The following is an 18,916-nucleotide window of genomic DNA, read 5'->3' as shown; positions in this document are numbered from 1 at the left end:
ATGGAGCCAGGCAGTGGTGGCGCACGCCTTTATCCCAGCACTCAGGAGGCAGAGGCAGACAGATGTCAGTGAGTTCAAGGTCAGCCTGGTCTGAGTTCCATGACAGCCAGGGCTTCACAGTGAGACCCTGTCTCAAAACGAACAAAAACAAAATTGAAGACTCTAGTTAAGGGGTATGGAGTGAGCTCTACAAAATCTTCCAACATCACTGTTTATTTGGAAATTCCGTAAGGAGTCAGGAGACGAACGCTGCCATGCAGGTTGGGGACACTTGGCGACTCTTTCCTAGAAACTTAAAGCAGGCTGTGCTGCCACGCTGCTTTATGAGTCTGACCGGTTTTCTGAATTATTCTGAAAGGCATCCCTTCCCTTCTTTCTAGCCGGCTTTCCCTAATGCTTGCAGCCTCACTCTTTCCCCAGAGCCCCGCCCTCATCCACCCTGCCATGTGGCTGAAGTCCACAACAGAGTAACTCAAATGGCATGCCCCCCACCCCACCCAGGGCCCTCTTTCCTCTCTGGGCAGCTGACAGAATTTATAGGCTCCTGCTCTGGGGAGTTTTCTTTTAAACTTCAGTAAAAATTGTCCTTGAGCTTTGAGAAGAAAGAAACTTAAATTTCAGGCAGTTTAAACTCATTTCACATTCTAGCTATGCAGCTTTCCATGTACAACAGGACCATGGTACTCTTTTTGTCCAAGAAGCAAAGTCAGAATGCACCCAAGGAGCCTGCATCACACAAGGGCATACTCTTTAGCCCAGGCTGGCCTCAAAACTCATAGTAGTCCTCCTGCCTCACCTTCCTGAATGCTGGGCTTACAGGCATGAAACAGCAAGTCTGTCACCACAGAGATCTCCGGGATCACACTGAGGACATCAGCTTGGGCTGACAGACCTGTGCCACCGGGGCCAGTTCTCAAAACTCTCTTACCTTCTGTGGTATGTTCTATATCCTAATCCTTCAGCCTGTGAAGATGTCACTACACATGGCAAAATCACAGGCATGATTAAAAACAGCATTTGGAGCAGGGAGATGTTCTCCCATGATGTGTGTGAGCCTGTGTCTTTAACGTGAGACAAGGAGCAGTAGGGTAGAGGAGACTTGGAAGAAGCCCACAAGCCAAGGAATGCAAGCCATTCCGAAAAAGGGAGAGAGGATCTGCTTAATTCTTCGTAGTGATCCAGTGAGTCGTGTTCTGCATGGTCTGAAGAATGCGCCCGTGGTTTTGAGTGTTTATTTAGCATGTGGCAAGCACAAGGAAATCAACAAAGAGCGACAGACAAGTAGCAAAACACCATCACACCCAGCACCCACAGAACCGGTACTGGCGACTGCTGCAGCAGCTACTGACCAAGAGCAAATGGGTAACATCACCAAGAGTGGGCCTCCAACGTCAGCAGAGATCAGCAGAGACGGAGACACAGGGGTGGGGGGGACGTCAGCTGCAGCTCCAGCAGGCGTTTCTATGCCACCAGATCAGCAATGGTAGCCTCTGTTGGGAAGGTCTCTGCCACCAGCTGTCCCCTTAAGGGCACAATGCTATTTTTAAATCTCTTGGGCTGCTTTCCCTCACTCCTGGTCAAGGGGTCATGGAGGACACTTCACACATGCAAGTTTGTCAGCAATCTTAGTCAGCAAGCACATGATAATTTACAATAGACAGCATATTAACAGACCAGACCTATTTTGGATTATGGACCTCCAGAACTGCTGGGCAGTGGTAGCACACGCCTTTAATCCCAGTACTGTGGAGGCAGAAGCAGGCGGAGCTCTGTGAGTTCCAGGCCAACCTGGTCTACTGAGCGAGTTCCAGGACAGCCTCCTAAGCTACAGAGAAACCCTGTCTCGAAAAACCAAAAATAAATAGGTAAATAAATAAAATGTGTTCATATTCCTTTCCTCGTCAAATCTAAGTTTCTCTTATCTTTCCGCTGTTTGTTGCTCTCTCGTCGTAGACCTGGGAAAGGGCAGTAACCAGTGACTTCGACACAGCCTGAAGGCCATGTCTGGAAATATCCTCTTACTGAGCACATTGGTCTATTACTTGGGAACTCAGCCTCATCCAAGTTCTCAGGAAATGGGCAGAACAGAGATTCTTTTCCAGAGTTAATAGGAATGTTCTAGTTGAGGTCCCAAGCCTATCCGAACCATGGGCGGTGGGACTTCCATGTGCACTTTGTGCCAGCCGCCCGCCTGAGTTAGGCCCAAATGAATACACAGAAACTTGTATTAGGTTCAAAGCTGCTTGGCCAATGACTAGGATTCTCATCTGTTAGCTCAGTCTTAATTATCATGAATCTATATAGTTTATAAGACTTATCTTATCGGCTGCCTTATTGGCATCCTTCCTTGCTGGTGGATCACATCCTGCCTCTGGAGGAGGAAGGGGAAAAGGGGCCCTTCCTGTTTCTCCTTTGCTTAAATATGAGTCTCCTTGCTATGTCACTTCCTGCTTGGAACACCACTTCTCTACTACATTTCCCAGAATCCTCTTTGACTCCTAGTTCCATCTAACTTGCTGTCTCATTGGCCAAACAGTATTTTATTTAACAATCAATAAGATAAACATACACAGTACATTCCCCATCACTGTGTGGGAGCTGGGAATTGAATCAGGACCTCTGGTAGGGAAGCCAGGGCTCTTAACTGCTGAGCTGTTGTCTCTCCAGCACCATGGTGTTGATTTTTTTTTTTCCGGGGGTGGAGTGGTGTTCGAGATAGGGTTTCTCTGTGGCTTTGGAGGCTGTCCTGGAACTAGCTCTTGTAGACCAGGCTGGTCTCAAACTCACAGAGATCTGCCTGCCTCTGCCTCCTGAGTGCTGGGACTAAAGTCGTGCACCACCACTGCCTGGCTATGGTGTTGACTTTTAAATTCTTCTGCCTCAGGTCTCAAAGCACTGAGAGTACAGGCTTGTAGCATTAAGCCAGGCCTTTTGAGTGGGAAGTTTTAGAAAACATCTTACTACATTTTTATTTTTGGGGAGGTGTGTATGTGTATCTGCGTGCTACAGAGTACATGTGCAGGGCAGAGGGAAATTTATAGACATAGGTTTTCTCCTACTATGTGGGTTTTGGGACTCAAACTCAGGCTGTGAGGTTTGGAGATGAGCATCTTCACCTAGGGAACATCTGTCACCTCACTCTTCCACACAGCACTGAAATGTCACCCTAATTATAGACGCAGTTTGTTTTTGGCTGAGCCTGTGTGGTTAGTCATTTCTTCTCTCACTGCTGTAGGGGATATAGGGGGTATAAGGAGATCCCCTTTACACCACAATTTAAAAGGTCTTTTGGAATGTGGCTGGTGAGTCTCCTCCCAGTTGTATGCTTCCATCTAAAGTTCTGAGAACCAGAAAGATGGCTCAGAGGCTGCTGCTCAACCATGAGGACTGGAGTTTGGATCCCAGCACCCACGTGACAAGCCAGGTGTTTTGCACACACCTGTAACCTCAGCTCTGATGTGAGCAGAGACTGAAGAGATCACTGGGGCTTGCTGGTTTTCCAGCCCAGCCAAGACAACACAGGCCTATCCCAAAGAAATTGTTGGACATGATAGAGAAGACACCTGACATCCTCTCTGGCTTCTGTACATGCATACAGGCACATGTAACCAACACATAAACATACAGATAAACGAATCTTTGAAGATTATTTATATACACTTACATGTGTCTGTGTGGATGTATGTGTGTATGAGTACAACAGGTGCCCCTGCAGGCCAGAGGCATGAGACTCCCCAGAACTGGAGCTATAGGCAGTTGCAAGCCACCTGACATGAGTGCCAGGAATCTGACTCTAACTCCAGTTCCAGCGAACAGGCACATTGTTCTGACCTCCAAGGGCACTAGGCATGCTTGTGGTACACACACACACACACACACACACACACACACACACACGTAAGAACACTTACACCATATAATAATCATTATTGCATTATTGGTGTTATACTTTAAATTTGGGGAGTTTGGGCTCTAGCTGGAGGGGGGGTCACTGGGGAAGCCTTTTGAGGGTTAGGGTTAATTTTAGCACAAACTCTCTGCTTTCTCATCCCCAACATGTCAGCCAACAAACAGTGCTTCTTTCTGGTTCCTGCCACCACAGCTGCCATGCCTTCCTCATCATGGTGGACTGAGGCTCTGGCTGTGAGCCCAAGTAAGCTCAGAGATCCACCTGCCTCTGCCTCCACGGCTCGGATTAAAGATGTGTGCCACCACTAGCGACTCTTCTTAAGGTAACACCTCCTTTTATAGCAAAGACTCTAGCTATGGCATACTTTTCTTTGTAAACTGTTTGGTTTTGATGATGACTAATATTAAGACCTAGCCATATGAGGGCAGGGCTTACCTCAGTAGCTATGAGGCCACGTCACCACACAGACACATTCAATTAGCTTTATTGAACTTAATATCCAGTTCACATTGGTTTCAAATAAGAAGTAAAGCAGAAAGTGAAAAGTCATAAACAATAGTTAAGGCTTAAGTACATTTCTTTTGGAACACTTACACTGGTAACAATCCTGCATATTTAAAACATTTTTGTGTCTTTAGTGTATGTGCGAGCGCGCGCGCGCGTGTGCGCGCGTGCGCGCACACGCGCATTCGTGTTTGTGTGTTTGGTATCTAGAGAGTCCAAAAGAAGTTAGGATCTCTACTTGTCATTGCTTTTCCTTGTCTGTCATTCCTCACACTGCATCTCCAGACCCTCAACACTACCCCAGCACTTACTGGGATCACAAGTTTATGCCACCAACACCTAATTCAAACAGACAAGTTAAAAACAAAAACAGAGCTTGTTAAATTGACTTTGACAAGATGTTTACTTCAAAGGTAAGTGAACATTACTATTGTAAATTTGCTGATTTTGTCTCTACAGATATTTAACCACATGCACACAAAGACTGGTTGTGTAGCTCAGGTTGGCCTCATCTGCAGCCCTCCTGGGTGCTGGGATGATGAAGGTGTGCACCTGGGTGCTGGGATGATGGTATGCACCATGTCAGGTTTATGTGCATGTCAGGTTTTGTTGTTTTGGGTCATCTAGAAGTGACACACTAGTGATGCTGATGGCTGTTGAAGTGACTGGTACACACAGGTTTTCCTTATGCTGGGCTGCTTTGGGGGATAGACGATCTAGTAAAGAGCAACTTAAAATATTGCCTGAATGTGTATATGTACCATGGGCAGCTCAGAGATGGGCATGATCACCCGAACTGCATTTGAATTCATGCCATTCTGTAATCCCGGCACTTGAGAGGCACAGTGGGTGAGGCCAGCATGGTTTACATAGTAAGTTCTAGGATAACTGAGGCTGTGCAATGAGAAGCATGAGGAACTTAGCTCGGATACCCACAACTCCCTGACTGGACAGCTTCACTGAGAAACTCATCTTTCAGGCATCTTCAGCCTCAACTCTAAGGTAGCCAGGCTATATGCTATTTGACCCAGCTGTAGGATTTCTTCCCCGACTCATTCCGTGGTGTTGGGAAGACTCCAAGGCAGTTCAGATGTTGGGCAGTCCCAGCCCAGGTATTTTCCTGTGTTCTTGCCCAGGAACATACATCTAACAACTGGAAGAGAGAACTTCCCTAGCATGCCAGGCAAGAAAAATCAAAGTCATCTATGGCTAGTAAACAAGTTTATAGAGGCCAGCCTGTTACACAAGACAGACCATCTCAATCTGTCAAGTGAGGAGCTTGTACTAATCCAAAGACCCAGTTGATCAATAACCCTAAATTTCCTAGTCATCAGCAAGTTCAACAAACATAAGTCAGATGCAGGTACAGCTGTAGACCCTGGAACTCAAGGGTCTACATCTCAAACCAAGTATGTCAATCTTAAGAATTAGAAGTCATGTGTGACTTTAGCATCCTTTTAGTTCCAGCACTTGGGAGGCAGAGGCAGGTGGATCTCTGTGAGTTTGAGGCCAGCCTGGTCTCCAGAGAGTTCCAGGCTAGCCAGGCTATACAAAGAGTTCACCATTAATTAAACCAATCAGGCACTTCCAAACTTTCACAACTGCGATTTATTGGTTGAGGAGCAGAGTACACAGACATTTCAATTCTTAACACATGCACCCCATCTCTGAAGAGTCATACATTGTGTTCTCGTACCCACGTGTTGTTTCTCTTTGAACTTATTTCAGTGATGTTCCAGCCTCACATGTGTCAAGTTTTCCCTAAGACCTCACATAAAACCCAAATGCTCACAATCCTCAATTCCACTGACTCACAATTTTATGCCACATACAGCACATACTCAAAATGTCCACCTTTCACAGCATTATTATCACAATTGTTAGGAAAATGGATGGCCATGACCATCAGAGACAGTTCTGACAGGGCAAGGACCGAGGAGTGTTTTTTTTTTGTTTTTGTTTTTTTAGGAAACAGTTCTACTAGAAACACGAGACCAGATGTAACTGAAAATACTGCAGACACAAATGCACGACCAAGACCCCAAACACTTAGTACGCTTTATGCTGTAGGATATAAAACTAGCCCCCTCTACGGAATGTTATGGTGACCCCCGAGACAGTCACAGCCTCTCCTGATTGAGCATTCTATTTTCTGGTTGTACCAAAAAATAAACAACCAGCAAATGATTTAACCTCTTAAAAAAATCATTTACACTTAAAAAATGGGATGAGGTGAGATTTCCTCCCACTTTTTAAAAATGTTTCTAGAGCTACTAAAAAACTCGCATTTACAAAATAGTTGATAAAAATATTCCTCTGGATTGTACACGAAGGGAGGCAGGAACCACTGACAGACATGACGAATGGTTAGTCGGACTTGGCTTCTTTCTCTTCTACCTCAGAGGCTGGACTCTGCAAACAAACCACAGGATACACAAACATCAAGTAGGCCATATGCCACAGCCAGTCTCCACCACTCAATACAGCATGGACGCACTTAAACATGTGCCGTCTCTCTTCTTCCTCAAGACAGTCTCTCCACATAGCCCAGGCTAGTCCCAAACCCAGATGCACCTTCCTCTGTTCCCACAGTACAGGGATTGAAGGTGTGTCACCATGTCTGCTTTTTTTTTTTTTTTAATTTAAAGACAGATAGCCCTAGCTATCCTGGAACTGGATTTGTAGACCAGGCTGGCCTTGAACTCATGGAGATCTGGTCTGGGATTAAAGACTTATACCACCACCACCCAGCTAAACTTTCTAATCAAGTATCTGACAAGACAGTCAATGCTATGTACTACAACCAGCCAAAAGAATACTACTACAGGGACTGGAGAGATGGCTCAGGGGTTAAGTTCTTCCAGAGGTCCTGAGTTCAATTCCCAGCACCACATGGTGGCTCACAACCATCTGTAGTGAGATCTGGTGGCCCTCTTCTGGCATGCACTGTATACATGATAAATAAATAGAATACTAATTCAGCTGGAGGCTGGCTTGGTGGGTAATCCTCAGCACCCACACAAGGGCCAGATGGGTGCTGCAGTCCACCTGTAATCCCATCAAAACACAAAAAATGGAGAATAACATCCACACTGACCTCTGGCCTCTATGCATACAGGGCAAATACGTATGTACGTACACAATAGTTAACATTCCAATTTGCCTTCCTAAGCTAAGCAAATATAACACAAAGTTAGAAAACCAAGAACCATATGCTTCGCTGGGCAGTGTTGGCGCACACCTTTAATTCCAGCATTTGGGAGGCAGAAGCAAGCGGATCTTTTGAGTTCAAGTCCAGTCTGTTCTATGGAGTGCCAGGACAGGCTCCAAAGCTACACAGAGAAACTCTTGTCTCCAAAACCAAGACAAAACAAAAAGAACCCTACGCTTAACAAAACCGAGTTGTTGTCAGGCACGGTGGACCATCTCAAAAGGACAAAAGAGCCAGGCTGTGGTGGTTCATGCCTTTAATCCCAGCACTTCAGAGGCAGAGACAGGTGGATCTCTGTGAGTTCCAGGCCAGCCTGGTCTACAGAGCAAGTTGAGGATAGGCTCCAAAGCTGCAGAGAAACCTTGTCTCGAAACCAAAAGGGACAAAATAATCTGTTATCAAATCTTGTATTGCAATCTGAGTCTTCCTCACAACTCATGAAAAGACTGATATCAACCTATTTTTCTGGACTGAGTTATCACTTAGCCCTAGATAAGCAGGTATTCTTCAGAAAAATGAAAACAAAACCCTCATTTTTTTCTTTTGAGACAGGGTTTCTCTGTGTTATAGCCCTGGCTGTCTTTGAACTCAAGAGATCCACATACCTCTACCTCCCAGAGTGCTAGAAATAAAAGCGACTGCCACCACTCCCTGCCCTAAAAACCATTTTTTTTTGGTCACAAGGGGAATGAATCTAATAATTTATGTACCCAGAATATGCAAACAAGGATTCCAGCACAGACCACGAAGGTGTAAAGGCAGAGAAAACCAGTCCATTTGTTCCAAGAAAGCCTTACAAAGTCATTTGGGAAAACCATTATGATCTCTGCATTCTAATCAAAATTGGCATAATCAAATCTCTAATTTACACATTGAAACGTACATTTAAATAAACCTCAACTCACTAAAAAAAAAAAAAATGTTACCTATTCATCATGGAAAACTGCATGAAATAGTTCATAAAAAAAAAAAAAAAAAAAAAAAAAAAAAAAAAAAAAAAAAAAAAAAAAAACTAATCTGAGCCACAGGTTGGTGGTGCACAACTTTAATCCCAGCACTAGGGAAGGAGAGGTAGGCAGATCTCTGAGTTCCAAGCTAGCCTGGTCTACAGAGTGAGTTCCAGAACAACCAGGGCTACACAGAGAAACCCTATCTCAAAAAAAAAGAAAAAGAAAAAAGAAAAAAAAAAAAGTAATCTGCTACATAAAAAATCCAATCTAACATGCACACAGTGCACTCTTCTGACCTGGTTCTCCGTCTCTCCGTTCTCTGCAGGCAGATCTGTAGTCTGCTGGTCAGCCGCTTCAGCCTGTTTGCCCTTTGCTCCCCTCTTCCCTTTTGTTTGCACTTTTTTGTCTGATGATTTATCCTAAAACAAGAGTAAGAGAGGATTTTAGTACACTTTGCATTCAATTTTGACCTGATACAGACTGTCCACAATGGACAGATATCATAACATACACCAGCAGGAGCCAACCTCACTCAAATAGCCCTGGTATTGGACAACTTGAGAGTCACTCCAAGTAGGAGACAAAGATCCCTAAGACTTGCCATCATACCTCATTAGCTAAGATTAAACCTAAAGCCTGTGCTGTGGTCTCCACAGCACCACGGCTCATTACCACGTGAGATTAAATGCAAAAGGCCTTGTAACCTTTGCCAACCCTGCAATTTCTTTTAAGCATGAATAATGCAAGTTCCACACAACCACTGTCCTCACAAGACTGGAACCCACAAATGTAGACCATTCACCTCAACACACAACGTTGTAAGGCCATGTTGTCTCTCCCGCTACACAGTCCCTTGCTCATACCATACAGTGAGTAGTTAAAAAGATCAACTCTGAGTTATCATTGTCACTTTGGTGTTTGCACAATCTGAAAAGCAAACCTTTACCAGTGTAAAAAAGTATTTCTGGACCCCACCTGGCTTATAGGGAAGAAGCTTAGCAATGAAACACCTAAAAACACAATAAGCAAAACAAAACTGCATTCAGGTGCAGGACCCTTTAAAAGACAGACCCTGCCCACTGATGGCAGACAAAAAAAACAAAAAAAAAAAAAACCATACATAAAACAATACATCCACTCATTATTGGGAAAACAGTTCAATAATCATTCAGGTCTACAAAATATCTTGGAAAAGAGACTCAGGGTGGTGGCAGCACACGTCTTTAATTCCAGCACTTGGGAGGCAGAGGCAGGAGGATCTCAGTGAGTTCGAGACCAGCCTGGTTTACAGGACAGCCAAGACTATTACACACAGAAACCATATCTTGTAAGAAATACGTGCACGCGTGTGTGTCTGTGCATGTTCGAACTGTGCCTGCAGAGGCTGGAGATTATCACACCTTCATATTCATCCCCTAGGGCGATCTGTCACTCAAACAGACCCCAGTGTGTACGCTTAACCAGTGAGTCATCGATCCAGCTCACCAGATTCTTTTGGGTTTCTAAAAGGGGCCTGCATTTGTGTATGTGTAGGTGCATGGCGTGTACCTGGTGCTGGGAACCAAACTCTGGTCCTCTGCAAATCCAAACGCTCCTAACTGCCTGGGATGTATCCAGCCGCCCCACAACCTTCCAGAGACCACGCAAACACTTGGAACTTCACCTAGGCGGCCTGCCTGGGCTTCCCTTCGGAACCTACCTTTCCCGCGGCCTTTTTCGGCTTCGCGTCCACCTTGGCAGGGGCGGGCTTCTAGGGAGAAGGAAAAAAAACAAATGTAAGAGATGGTGAGCAGCCCTGCTGACCCCGGCTCGCCCTCCCGCTCCCGCGCCTGCTGACCCCGGCTCGCCCGCCCTCCCTCCCGCGCCTGCTGATCCCGGCCCGCCCGCCCGCTCCCGCCCCTGCTGACCCCGGCTCGCCCGCCCGCTCCCGCTGACCCCCAGCCCGCTCGCTCGCCCGCCCGCTCCCGCGCCTGCTGATCCCGACTCGCTCGCGGTACTTACGGCCGACAGCCTCGCGGAGCGGCGCTTGGGCTGCGGGAGGAAAAGGAGCGTGAACGACGCGGTGAGCGCCCCCCCCCCGTCCCGCCCTCCCGCCCGCCCACCCCGGCTCGCCCGGGTCCCGCGCTCACCTCCGCCTTGGCCGCTCCATCCGCGCTGACCTGAGGGAGAAGCACCCGGGAGAACAATGCGGTCGCGTGACGTCACGCCCCGCCGCGCGCCCGCCCGCACCCGCGAAGGTTCCAGACCCCGCACCCGGGCCCGACCCCCGGGCCCCGCCGTCCCGCCGCGCTCACCTTCCTCTTGGGCATCGTGGCGGCGCTGGGAGGGAGGCGCGTGCGATGTCGAACCCCGTCACGGAGCTGCGCTGCCAGCCGCCACCGCACGGAATGCTGCGACCCGCCGGCGGGGCGGTGGGAGAACCGGATTGGATTGGCCCGCCCCCTCCTTCTCCCGCACCTCCCCGCCAGCCCGGCCGCCCCGACCCCCATTGGCTGCGAGGCCCGCCGCGCCTCTGATAGGCCCGCCCGCCTGTCACTCCGCCAGCTAGCCCCGCCCCCGCGCCCCCCACTCCACGGGCGCGACCCCGGCCGAGGGGCGGGGCCCGAGCCGCCCGACCCCGCTAGGTAGTTTGTTTGAAGCCGACGGCCAAAGTGCGGTCTGCGCGCTGATTGGCGGGGATTGTGTCACGTGGCCGCGGCGTCGCTTTCCCACAATGCCCCGCACGCCAGGCGCTCTCCGGGCGAGCCTTCCCCCCGGAGCGCCCGCCCGTGGAATCTGCTAGAAGATGGCTGGGGTTCGGGAATGCCTAGCAGGGATTTGGCCTCAGCCTGCGGCGGCGCAGGCACGGGCTGGGGAGGAAGCCGCGTGGCGGCTGGTGCAGAGGCGGGAGGGGAGGGGAGGAGGGGAGGGCGAGCGCGGGAGGGCGAGCCGGCGGTCAGGGCGCGCAGGCGCAGCTCCTCCCGCGCCTTTGCCGATGCCCCGGCCCGCCTGTTGTGTGACTTTGTTGAGTTGCGGCGCTTGCACCCGTTTGCGTCTCGGGCTGGATTTCCCGCTCGCCCTTATCATCCCCCAAGAAGTCGCCGACTGCAGCCTGCTGTGCTCCCCGCCGTGCTAAGGGCGTGCAGGAGTCGCGCCTGCCCCTTCCGAAGCCGGGGTGATCGCCCGCAACCGTTCTTTGTTTAAGGAGAGCAGTTAGTACTGACTACCCTGCGAGAAGGCTGGTAGTGGAGCCCTGCCTGCAGCCACAGTACTCGATTATAAGGAAAACCTACCGTATATGACTTTACCTACGGTAAAGCGTGTGTGTAGTACAGGGATTTCGAATCTTTTCATTTCTTGCAACTTTTAAGGTGTTTATGCAAGTGTCTTAGTCCTCCTACCCAGTAAAACCCTGTTTTCTCCAAGGGCCGCTGCTGTATTCCACAGATTAGAAGGCCTGAAGCCGTGGGCCAAATCTTTTCAGGCTAGCTAACTGATAAGACTGAGGTCCAGCTGGGAGGAGATGGTGGCGCGCGCCTGTAATCCCAGCACTGGGGATGCAGAGGCAGGTGGATCTCTGTCTACAAAGCGAGTTCCTGGACAGCCTGGAATGTAAGAGAAAGTCTGTCTCCAAAAAGCAAAATCTAAACAAAAAGACTGTGAGGTTGGAGTCCAGCCAATGTTGAAACGACACTGTCACCACCTGAGTTAGAATAGAAACCAAATGCACTTTTGTCTGTTCTATCTTCCAGCTGTACCGTCTTGATTTGTGCCTCCTGAGTTTGAGGCTAACCTGGTTTACTGAGCAGGTTCCAGGGCAGCCAAAGCTACATAGAGAAAACCTGTCTCAAGAAAAAAAAAAAAATGAAGTTTGCCTGTGACTGGAGGCCCCTTCAGAAAGACCATTCGGACGCAGTTTATAGCCAATTCAAAGACTTCGTTCCAAACAGCTAGGACTACACTCAAGTAGTGAGGAGCCAAGTGTAGCCCAGAGCATTTAGACCAAGGGCCTTTTTTGGTTTGTTTGGTTTTGTTTTTCTTTTAAGATTTTATTTATTATGTATACAACATTCTGCTTCCATGTATATCTGCACCAGAAGAGGGCACCAGATTTCATTACGGATGGTTGTGAGCCACCATGTGGTTGCTGGGAATTGAACTCAGGACCTCTAGAGGAGCAGTCAGTGGTCTTAACCTCTGAGCCATCTCTCCAGCCCCTTGGTTTTGTCTGTCCTGGAACTGTAGACCAGGCTGGCCTTGGACTCGCTGAGATCCACCTGCCTCTGCCTCCTAAGTGCTGGACGAAAGGCAGGTATGTGCCACCACTGCCCAGCGACCAAGGGGCTTTTAAAGGCAAAAACTACATCCTGGTATCTTGCTCTGCTACTGCAGGGGGATGTTTTCATAAGCCATCAGTTTAACAGGAGCTAAGTTGGCTGGGACATCTTGGCCTTCTAGAATATAGAGTTGGGTTAATTTCCCACTGGGCTCTCCATCAAGGAGATCAAATTCTATCTAAATCCAAAATGGTCTGAGCAAGAATACAAGATAGAGGAACCTCTGCACTGCCTTGCCTTGTCATACCCCCTACCATGGGCACGAATCAAAAATCATTAACTAGTTCTGTTCTAGGGGGCACAGTTGGTTCTAAGGATCAGTAGCTTAACTGAGATCATTCTTGATGGCCTTGCAGTTGAGGCTGCAGGGTCCCCGAGTTAGCCCGATCAGAGTAAGAGTCAACAGTCTAGCTAATGTTGACAGTAAGGTGGTCAGCCATGACTGATACCAATGATCTAATTTATGTCTCTTTCCTTTCTTTGAGGTCTTCTCTGACCATGGCAAGGTTTTCACTAATTACCCCTGGTCAGTTGGCATGGAAACAAATTTCTCCTAAGGCCATGCAAAGTCCCTGTAACTCCCCCCCCCCCCAGGTTTCATAAAAAGAGGATACAGCCTCCTTCAGTTCTGTAGGACTACCTCTGTGAGGAAGTTTACTTGTCTCTCCAGCCTGGAAATAGAATTCTCCAAATGACCTAAGTCTTTAGTCTGTCTGGGAACTGAGTTCCCCAAGGTTTTGATTCCCAGTAGTCAAGGCTAAGGTGCCTGTGACAGTTTTACTGGCCATTCCCGCCCCTGCTAGAATCAGAACTGGAACTGGGGGTCCGTGTGACCTTTATTAACATTTATCCAAGGCCAATATGAGTTCCTCTCTCTTCTCCGTTATAGGTATACACCTGGAGAAGAACAGACTAGAGTGGGGGTGTGGCTTTCCATTGAATGGAGGGGGTTTGTTTAGGCAATCCATTAGTACAAACAAGGCAGTAATTTGAAGATGTGATGTAGGCACCGTGTCCTTGGTAGAGGACACATAAAATTGTAATTCCTGAAGGCCTTTTTTTTAGCCAGGCTTCTCTACTGACCCCTGTCCCTTCCAGGGACATAAGACAGCAGAGATGGACTCAAAAGATAGTTTCCCTGTCTGGTTTTTCTGAATTCCTGTGTCCAGGTTTGGGGCTGATAGGGAGTGTGTCTCCTAGGTTAGTAAACTCTGGGCATTTTCATCTTTACCTTTAAGAGGTCTGAGTCCAAGCCCATCTGCCCTTGTCCTTAGTCACCTTCCCAGACTCAAGAAAAGGATGAGTCTGCCATCTGGCAGCATCTATTATCCTTGTTATCTATCCTGTTTGGCCAGTTTTTATTTCTCCAGTTGATCTTGCCCTAGGGTGTATTCTCTGCAGCCCAGTAAACTGGGTTAGCAGGACTGGGGAGAGGCCTCATGTTAGACCTGAGGGAAAAAAAAACAAAAACATTTTCATGACTGTCTGATTAAAGCAAGCTGCATTCAGAAGTGCACACAGGACTGGCCAGAAGACTGCCTTCTCCTAAGTCGGGGTTTCAGAGAGCAGCCCCTCACTGTCTTTTGAGGCCCCTTTTTATGGGGATGGGTTAGGATAAAAAACAGCTGCTGAGATCATTGGCTGTTAGCCCTGGACAGAAGAGTAGGGGACTCAGGGCCCAAGGCTGCCTTTGGGATAGAAAAGTGCAAGAACACATCGTGTGGAAGGGGTGTCTTCAGGTATCTGGGAAGACACATTTTCTTCCACACAGCAAGAGCTCAGCAGAGGTGGGAAAACAGTTTCTCAGGATGCGTTAGGCTTATTCTTGTAAGGTCTGGGAACAACAGTGTGGCTTCCTAACAGCAATGTGGTTCCTGTTTTGGTTTCACACACTTTGGTTCTAGGGCCACATCCTCTGCGGTTCTATTGCCTCTGGCTTCCGGGGAATCCCCTTTTTAGTGGCTGTATACTTGGGAAGGCTCACTCTCCCTTCCAGTTCAGATCTGTTTCTCCAACCAACAGAACTGACAGAAACACACATAGAGAAACACACTCCCTGTATAGAAAGCCACAGTCATACAGAGAGAAACACATTAAGACAAACAGCAGCGGCCACCACACATTCAGACACCAGAACAGACCAGGGGAATCGGGAGATGTCTCATACAGGATCGATGGTGAGGTCTTACCTCCCTTCTTGTTTCCTAGCCAGATATAATAGACCAGACTTAATTCCAGAGGTATCAAGTCAGATGACGTTTTTAAATATGTATAATTGTAATTAGACCCATTTAAAATTAGAAACAAGCTTCTTTTACATGTCAATCCCAGTTCCCTCTCCCTTCCCTCCTCCCCTGCCCCCCCCCAAATATGTGTTGGCCTCAGGCTGGCCTCGAAGTTGTGATCCTCCTGCCTCTGCCTCCTTCAGCAAATCCTACCAGCGTGCGCCACCACAACCAGCCAGATGACCTTCTTTCTTTTTTGGGGGTGGGGTGGGGTGGGGTTTGAGGCAGAGTTTCTCTGTGTAACTTTGGAGGCTGTCCTGGCACTTGCTCTGGAGACCAGGCTGGCTTTGAACTCACAGAGCTCCACCTGCCTATGCCTCCCAAGTGCTGGGATTAAAGGCGTGAGCCACCAATGCCTGGCTGGCCAAATGACTTTCAATTTTCTTTCTTTCTTTTTTTTTTTTTCCTCTTCTGGGTGGCAGAGAGGATTTTCTTGGGGCCCTGGAACATGTCAGGGTGCACACTCCCTAAGAGTTTTCCCCAGCCTGTGCACTCTTTCCTACTCCTTGGGATCCAGAGACCCCTAAGTGTCTAGGTCCAGTCTCTGGGGATCTTACTGGGGCCTCCAAAATGTTATGGGGAGCCCACCAGAGAAGACCACTCAGACACAGTTTATAGTTAATTAAAAGTCTATATTCCAGGCCAGGCATTGGTGGCTCACGCCTTTAATCCCAGCACTCGGGAGGCAGAGGCAGGTGGATCTCTGTGAGTTCGAAGCCAGCCTGGTCTCCAGAGCGAATGCCAGGACAGCCTCCAAAGCTACACAGAGAAACCCTGTCTCAAAAAACCAAAAAAAAAAAAAAAAAGTCTATATTCCAGCAGGCTGAGATGATTACATTCAGGCAGTCAGGACTTAAGTATGGCATCAAGCATTTAGACCAAGGGGTTTTAAAAGGCAAAACCCACACCCTGGTATCTGGCTCTGCAGCTGCAAGGAGAGATTTGTACCAGCAAGCAGTTTAACAGGAGCTCAGATAAGTTAGCTGGGACGTGTTGGCCTCAGGTCCTAACAGAGTTGAGTAATCTTCCACAGGATTCTCCATCGAGAAGATCAAATTCTGGTTAAACCTGAAATGGCCTGAGCGAGAGTACAGATGGAGGAACCCCTGCACTGCTTTGCCTGTCACATACCTTGCCCAGAGATGTTAGTTGCAGTAATAATGTCTTTCTTCATGACCCCTAACAAATTAAGTGGGGTTCTATAGAAAAAACGTTTTAGTGAAATTTGATCTGCTGGAACTGTGGGGGAGATGTTATGTTTTTGTTTAAATTAGATAAATAAGAAAAGAGGAGGCACAGGCTCCAAAGCTACATAGAGAAACCCTGTCTCGAAAAACCAAAAGAAAAAAAAAGAAAAAGAAAAGAGGAGGTGCAAGATGAGACATTAACCAGTTTATTATAAGCCCAGCAGAGTAGGGAGACTAAAGGGGAGGAAGCAGGGTAAATGGCTGACTGCCATGGCTGGTCGTCATAGAGAGAGAGAGAAGAGAAGCAGAAGCAAACAGAGAGGAGGAGAAGAGTAGAGAGTAGAGGGAAGAAGCAGCAGAGACAGCAGCAGGGAAGTTGGAACTTTTAAAGGGAAGACTGTGCATGCCCACTGAGGTTCCACGCATGCCCAGAGTCCTCACACAGGCTGTAAATGCGTGGTGGGTGATGTGGTGATGGCACGTCCCTGTGCGTGTCCTGACTGTTGTCAGGGGGCCTGGTCTTAAAGAGGTAGAGCCCATCAGCATTAAAGCCTGAACCTTTCAGGAGGAAAAGTGACGAAGCTCTTGGAGTGAAAGGTTGGAAGCAGGCCCACTAGCTATGGTTTAGGGCAAGATGCCTTGAAATTCAGCAGCTGCATAGAAAATAATGAGTGACTGTCACTCAGGAGGCAGAGGCAGGCAGATCTCTGATTTCAAGGCCGGCCTGGTCTACAGAGTGAGTGCCAGGATAGGCTCCATAGCTACACAGAGAAACCCTGTCTCGAGAGTGACTCTTTAGAACCTCAACCATGTGACTCCAAGTAAAACAAAGGCTTCTGCCTCCCATTTTTCCTCACAAAATTCTAACATTTTTAGGGTGTCTGTACTTTCATCTTCCTGGCCTCAGTGGTGTCCACCATTTTCTGCTATCTCACGTTTTGTTCCTCCAGTCGGCTGGGCAACCCTCACTTCATGGCCGTGTCAATTGCCATCTTCTTTCTAGCTGGTGTAACGAATACATTCCCTAACCTAAATCTTTGGGTAAAGCCACCCTCCCAGCAAGGCTTCCCTTGCAATGCCTCATCTGTCCCTGTCTTATCTGTGCACTGCAAATGGCCTTTTGAAGGGTCTCTAGCAGGCATGTGTAGGGCACACATGGCTCCCACAGACCTTCCTCTCCCTCTATTCCCTCTGCCTTGCTAAAAATAGACAAATCACATTCCTAAAGCTAGACACCAAGATCCATTCCTTTCTTTGGCCACTTCCTCCGCGCTGAGGCTGACCGACAAGGTCCAACTATCAGAGTATTGAAGTCCAGCAATTAAAAGACTCCTTTTGGCCACCCTAATTAACATTCCCAATCAAAATCAAACACCTCATCCTAACATGAAGTGTCTCCTTTTTCGTTTATAAGCTGCCATTTGCCTACAGGCCACATCTGTCTCTTCCCTACCCAGAGGCAGGCCTTTGTCCCTCTGGGGCAAATATCCCTTCACCTTCCCCCTTCTCCCTCTATCTGCTGTCTTTGTTGCTTACTCCTTGCCTTTTGTCCCTCTGGGGCAAATAAATCTCCTTTGTGCTGAGAACTTGGTCTTGGGGTATCTTGTGCAGATACCACTCCTTCAGCAGTTCTTTGCATGTTCAGTATCTCGGGAAGAATCAGAAAGAACACGGAGCCAGTGGTCACCTGTGGGGAGTACAACTTGGCAGGACAAGAATGAAACTTAGCTTTTCTCTTGTTTGGTAGTTTTTTAGAAGGTAATCCTTGCCAGGTGGCATACACTTTAATCCCAGCACTCTGGAGGCGGAGGCAGAGACAGGCAGATCTCTTGAGTTTGAGACCAGTCTGGTCTACAGAGCGAGTTCCAGGACAGCCTGGAGAAACCCTGTCTTGAAACACACAGGACAAACAAGCAGCAGAAACAAAGGGGGCGGGGAGGAGAGAAAGAAAGAAAAAACAAAAGGAAGGAAGGGAGGAAAGAAGGTTAGAAAATCTAATTCTATGGTGAACTTTTTCTCCATAGCATTTATGGTTATTTTAGAAGAACACTTCTGTCAAATCAGTCTGTCCCACCACCACATATGGGCAGGAAGGATTACTTTCATTCCTTGTTTGTCCCCAGCATGGCTCAGAGGACAATCACTCCCTCAAGGAACAGCTATTTAATGCTCAAAAAACCTTCTGATGTTAAGGGAGCTTGTTCTCCTGCTTCCTGAGAGCCTGTGAACAAGTGTGGGTTTGCTGGCTCCTGCAAACTAACTGTACAGACAGAGGCTGTGGTATAGATGGCACACTTGCCTGGTGGGGTTTGAAGGATGATGGTCTGGGCAGTCCTAGAGCAGGAGCTGGTTTAAGTTCGATTAACCCACAACTGTGATCTTCAGCTTTGACCAGAATAACAATCAAAAAGTGGAATTATGTTGTTGTTGTTTTGAGACAGGGTCTAAGGTAGCCCACCATGGCTTCTAAGTCAGTGTCTCCTGTCTCAGTCTGCCCGCTCAATGCTGGGATTCTAGGCACGCACCACTATGTCTAGCAGCCAAATGTTCTAC

General features: G+C 48.0%; 1 protein-coding gene across 1 annotated transcript; it reads right to left on the bottom strand.

Annotated features, from left to right (window-relative positions):
• Positions 1–6,002: 6,002 nt before the first annotated feature.
• On the bottom strand, positions 6,003–10,999 carry LOC100754560 (non-histone chromosomal protein HMG-14). The gene is made up of 6 exons (XM_027415687.2): positions 10,870–10,999; positions 10,705–10,734; positions 10,577–10,606; positions 10,275–10,325; positions 8,872–8,994; positions 6,003–6,826 (listed from the first exon to the last, which is right to left on the bottom strand). Exons 1-6 carry the CDS (start codon positions 10,882–10,884, stop codon positions 6,782–6,784), a joined length of 294 nt encoding a protein of 97 aa, XP_027271488.1. The 5' UTR covers positions 10,885–10,999; the 3' UTR covers positions 6,003–6,781.
• Positions 11,000–18,916: the final 7,917 nt, after the last annotated feature.

The sequence above is a fragment of the Cricetulus griseus genome, chromosome 4 (assembly GCF_003668045.3).
Source record: "Cricetulus griseus strain 17A/GY chromosome 4, alternate assembly CriGri-PICRH-1.0, whole genome shotgun sequence".
Lineage (NCBI taxonomy): Eukaryota > Metazoa > Chordata > Mammalia > Rodentia > Cricetidae > Cricetulus > Cricetulus griseus.
This window is presented reverse-complemented; position numbering and strand designations above follow the sequence as displayed.

What these genes read in the sequence shown, in the direction of transcription:
- LOC100754560 (XM_027415687.2), bottom strand. An exon ending in ATGGAGCGGCCAAGGCGGAG is followed by an intron (nt 10,607 to 10,704) that starts GTGAGCGCGGGA and finishes TTCCTCCCGCAG; the next exon opens with CCCAAGCGCCGCTCCGCGAG. An exon ending in GCTCCGCGAGGCTGTCGGCC is followed by an intron (nt 10,326 to 10,576) that starts GTAAGTACCGCG and finishes CCTTCTCCCTAG; the next exon opens with AAGCCCGCCCCTGCCAAGGT.